Source organism: Gavialis gangeticus, unplaced genomic scaffold, assembly GCF_001723915.1.
Source record: "Gavialis gangeticus isolate Ggan-Ray unplaced genomic scaffold, GavGan_comp1, whole genome shotgun sequence".
Taxonomy (NCBI): Eukaryota; Metazoa; Chordata; order Crocodylia; family Gavialidae; genus Gavialis; species Gavialis gangeticus.
The window spans coordinates 248,516,251-248,521,549 of NW_017729032.1; the positions used below are offsets into that span (position 1 = coordinate 248,516,251).

Consider the following 5,299-nt stretch of genomic DNA (forward strand, 5'->3'; position numbering starts at 1 on the left):
TGGCCTTCAAGCTCTTCACACTGGTGATGACATCGCCTTAAGATGGTTGAAACAATATGCCAAAACCGCATACACTGAATAAAATAGAAGTCAGGGCTCTCCTAGCTGTTTTGAATTATATTCTACTGCTTGAATATGTCACAAGTGAGTCCATTACGTGTCTTACTGTGTAACATTAACTAAGTTGCATAACCTCTCATACAGTCAGGAAAGTCCACTTGTATGTTTCACAGACATGATGTGAGACATGATGTTTGTAATGTTGGCTGATTCACATCTGAAAAGCAGAGTGTAAGTTCAAAGTACCATCATTCAACCATGACTCTGAATGCAAGTGCTGAAATCTGCAGTTCCTTGGTTTATGTGTATGTGCATTTGTGTGCTTGTGTATGCACAAGTGCATTAATGTTCATGTGTTTTCACTGTAGATGGTGAGGAAAATCTGATAAATTGTGAAAAAGTATATTGCAAAACAGTCACTAAGCCTTATTTCAACATAACCTCATAAAAGCCATACAGAAGCTTAAATTCAAAGCTAAAGTAAACAATCTTTCAATCTGCTTAGTAAAATGTCTTTACAGGTGAAGGTGGAATAACAAATATTTTTGCCAAGAATTCACCTAATTTTAATACATTAAAAAGTGTCATTTTGTTGGTTCCTGCCAACTCATTCATTTGTTGGTTCTCATTACTTCCTAATTCAAAGATATCAGGCAATGGGGTAGGGCCTAATATTGTGTACTGCAAAAAGGAAGAAAAAAGGGGGGAGGGGAGACATGTCTCTGCACATAGGAAAGGAGAAAATATCTAAACATCATCCCTGTTCAGGATTCATTGACTTCATGTAGCTTTTGTAAAGTACATTGCTGCAGTCTGGTGTGCAAGATGAATCATAATCCAAGTCCCTGCAAAGCAGAAGCGTAATAGAGATGCTTAGAAGAAAGAGTATTGGGGGGTACCTGGAGAGAACTGCAAAGGTGACTCACTTGGCTACTGGCAGCCACAAAGAAAAAAAGGGTCTACTTTATTTGGAAGAAACCTCAAGAGTTGAGGATGCCACACAGGAGGCATCCCGTCCATCTGAGATGCCAGGACCATGGATGGGGTCTATAAAGGCCATAACAAAGGTGTATCTGAATCCTGTTCCTGCTTAATTCATCCCTCACAACATCCGCTTTGATAAATCAGAAAACATATGGCTTGGGGTCAGCTTATCTCTTCCTCCTGTTCTTTAGCTTACAAAGCTGCTGGAGGACTTGTAATGCACATACCAGAGTGTCATTTCCACACTTTTTGAATACTGTTTCTATTTTTCAGAACCAAAAGCCTACCTCGGAGGAGATCACCATGATAGCTGACCAGCTAAATATGGAGAAGGAGGTGATCCGCGTTTGGTTCTGTAACCGACGCCAGAAGGAGAAAAGGATCAACCCACCCAGTAGTGGTGGAACCAGCAGCTCGCCCATCAAAGCAATTTTCCCTTGCCCAACCTCACTGGTAAGGATCAAGAAGCTGAGGAGGCATGCCATAAGGGGAAGAGGCTACTTAATCCTCACTTTGTAGCAACAGTGGGAATTGCATACACCTCACCTACTTTGTGCAAAACATTTAGAGGCACAGATTTACTCAATGTTCTTGCATGGGATTTTAAATGCCATATTTATATGCTGAAAAAAGATAAAGGTGGCAAATCCACCCATTCTAATACCCTAAATGCTTAACCTGAACCCCTGATTTAATTTGGCAATAATTAACAGCCAGCTAAATATGTAAGGCAACTACATTTTTTTTTATCACTACTTTAAACAGAAGCTAAGGGATCAAAATTTATGTTTCTATTTTATTTCCAGATTGGCTGGCTGACTCACCCAAGCCCTTTCTGTAAGGGAAAAATGTTAACTTATTCCCACCCCATCCATCTTGTTCAGCCACATCACTGCTTTTCATCAATAGTAGATTCTATCTGCTCTTAGGCAGTAGTTTGCAGACTGTCATCCAGATATAGCTCTACTACTTTTTGTCCCTTTTGGCCAGGGATGACTTATGTCAAGGTGGGAAAAGAGCTTAACTAATCTTTGTATCTCATTTTCAAAACTTGTGTCTGCCCAAGGTACATCCAAATTTACTGAACACATGGGTAACAAAATGCACACATCAAGTTTCTTCTCTCTCTCCACTACTGTTGTTAAAGACGGTCTGGTTTTTTCTGGACATAGTTGTTGCCATTGCTGCTACTGCTAAAATTAAACGCATCTAGTTTCTTTGTAGCCTAAAGGTGCTGTATAGGTTCTGCCCTCACCACTGTGGACTCTGAGTGCCTTCTAATATATTGTATTAAATAATATAACTAGCATTGGCTATGTCCTCATGTCCTCTCATCAGGGAAATAATTGTGCACATTAGTGTTTGGGTTATACATTTGAAAAAAAGATGCCCTAATGTGTTTTTAGAAGAGAGGGAAAGATTGTAGCAGTTGTTCTTGCCCTGAGGGAATGCAGTGGTGAGGTTTATGGTGGCTTATAGTTCCTCAGTACACCTAAAACTGTCAGTGTCCTAAAACCCATGTCCTGCCCAGAAAAATTAAGACTTCTGTGGTATAAAATTCTATTAGGCTGAGAAACTTGAGTTGATCTTGTAGACATGCTAGGTCTGTGCCATGGACTGCCTTGAAAATAAGGCATGGGACCTTGACTTGATGGTTCTGTGATGGAAACAAGCATAGAGCATGGGACAGATTTGATGTGCTCATAATAGCCGGCATTGTTTTGATGCACACTGCAGACCTAATTATTTGTGTTCATAGAACATTTCTTAAAAGCTGCTCTATCCTACTCCATCCCTCTCCATGTATCAAATGTAACAAACAAGGGAGTTTATTACTTCCTTTAAGAGAATATGCAGTAGCGATTCAGGAGGCTGCGCATCTCTCTGTGGTTAGTGCTCTATTTTTTTTTTTAAATGCTTCAGATGTTATGTATCTCCATACCAACACTGTTCTGTGCTTATGGACAGCACATCTTAGCTGCACATATGCTTTTTAATCCTTGAACTACGTGTTTTGTTTTTAATCTTTTCTTGTAAGTTGGTTCTTTCAGCCCTTTAATCTTGGTGGTATTTCTCTGAACTTCTTCTAGTTTATATGCAGCTTGCTTCTATTAAGATGCTAGTTTCATTTGAACGCCCTAAACTCAGAGGTCCTTTAAATGAAGGAAATGCACCAAAGTGAAGTTTGGTCAAGAAAAGGTAAAACATGCTACATAAAACAATGCAGTGATAAAACACCCAGAAAAGAGAGTAGGATAATACATAGCGGTGCATGGAAGGTATTCAAGCTATAAGCCTTTGGTTTTGGGTCTGCCTTCACTTCTACCATCTGCATCCTGTTCCAGGATATCTCAAGCCTCCCAAAAGTGAATGGAGTGCTTCGCCTTGTGTGCAGAGGCATCCAGCAGGTTAGTCCTCTTTCTGGAATGTGCTATACCCTCACCATCAAGCCACTGCTCCACACATTGCACCATTGCCTGACAGGCCTGGCCCTCCCATCAGCATCGGCCTTAATCGTCAGCCCTCCAGTCAAAGTGATGGATATTCTAACTATATAACTGTCTCTGTGAGCAGTGAGAACAACATCCAGAAGCTGATAGACTGTCAGTGCACCTATGAACGTACCTCCTCAGCCTGCATTAACTGGGCTGAAAGTAATACCTTTCTGCTGGGCATCTGTGATGTTTTAAAGGTGCTGGAGGTCTTCCTCAGCTCACCTTCTTACTTGGCCCAGAACTGGGAAAGCCTCATTGAAGAGTTCAAGGAGCAGCTATAGTGTCAGTGCTGGCACCTGCCCAGCCTCTCTTACTGCAACTGAGTCCTGATTTATTAACATCTTGATGGCTGCTGCCCTGTGGTACAGGCTTGCTGCCCAGGGCTCACATTCATCCCTGCTCCAAAAGCTCCTTGTAGACTTATTCTGGGATGGATACCACTGGCTCCAGTGGGCTGTCCTCCATCTGCCCACCACCAGGAGGGTCAACACCTAACTGATCTGGTGAGCAACGATGTCTGTTTTCCACTTATAGGCCATTAAGCATCTGCTCTTTGCTGGTGAACTATTCCCCTGGTGCCAGGTAGCCTTCTCATTTCTGCACTGTGTGGGGCCTCAGCTGCAGCCCTGTTCCTCTTGGATCCCAACTGCCTCAGTGGGGACGCCCTCTTGTCCTTCTGTTGTGGCCTTGCCTGGCCCTGGCAGGTCTCTTTCTGCCTTAGACCCCAAGCCAGGCACCTTAGTTTTTTCCTGAGATGCTATGGGAGCCATTGGTTCAAAACCTGACTTTGCATTGGAGAGTGCCAAGGTAAGTTTCAGAAAGCCCCATGGTCAACTTGGTCTCATTACAAACCATCAAGTTTGTCCACCTCCTTGATCTAGTACAGTCTGCCTGGCTCCTGGCTGGGCCTGGACTCCATCTGCCTGGCTGCTCACATCGTGGCCAAGGTGAAAGCAGCCCTCCCTGAGGATGCTGTAGCTGCTCTGGAGGATAACCTCAGGCTGTAGCAAGCCCTCCCGACCATCTCTGTGGACGTAGCAACTTCGTTGTTGCCTATCGTCCCAGCTGTGGACAGTGAGGAGAGTGGTGTGCCTGCCACTCTGTTGCCTCTCCCAGTGCCTGAGGGAAGCATGTATGTTGGAGTTTCTGCTTTGAGAATCTCTCTTGAAAGGCGCTAGATATGCGAGTGGTCCAGGTGCACCATGCTCACATCCTTGCACCTGTCCTGACACTGCCTAGAGGCAGCACCTGGTGGCAGTGATGCTGAGGCAGGTGCGCCCAGCCTGGTGCACTCTGTACAAGTGCCCATCCTGAAGAGGATTGGCGACCTCCAGTGGCATCTGCTGCACAGGGTCCTAGCCACTGATACCTTTGTCTGCCATCTGGACCTGGCAGCATTGGCAGCCTGCCCCTTTTGCAAGGTGGAGAAGACCCTCTATCATATGTGTGTTGACTGCCTCTGGCTGCAGCTGCTCTTTGCAGCTCAATCACCCTCTTTGGTGTGCTGGGGTTAGATTTCAGTGAAATGGCATACATCTTTTCAGTCCTGTACTGGGCTGCTGAGAGAATGTAATCTTCCTGGCTTACTTCCTCCTGGGGCAGGCTAAGACAGTTACACCTGAAGAGCTGCCAGAACTGACTTGCCAGAAAGGACACCCTCCTCCTTCAATTCCTCATAGTACCTTTTGAGTTTTGGCACTTTGTCCTAAAGTAAAACCTGGACCAGTGTGTGTCCTGCTGGGCCACTAAGGGGTTCCTAT

The 5,299-nt window shown here is 44.3% G+C and overlaps 1 protein-coding gene across 2 annotated transcripts in view; it reads left to right on the plus strand.

Annotated features, from left to right (window-relative positions):
- POU2F1 (POU class 2 homeobox 1) overlaps nt 1-5,299 on the plus strand; it is a 64,477-nt gene that overhangs the window by 51,336 nt on the left and 7,842 nt on the right. For both annotated transcript variants that reach the window (XM_019525712.1, XM_019525713.1), the window contains one exon: nt 1,318-1,497. In XM_019525712.1, coding sequence (XP_019381257.1) covers nt 1,318-1,497 — 180 coding nt within the window. The remainder of the gene's footprint in view (nt 1-1,317; nt 1,498-5,299) is intronic.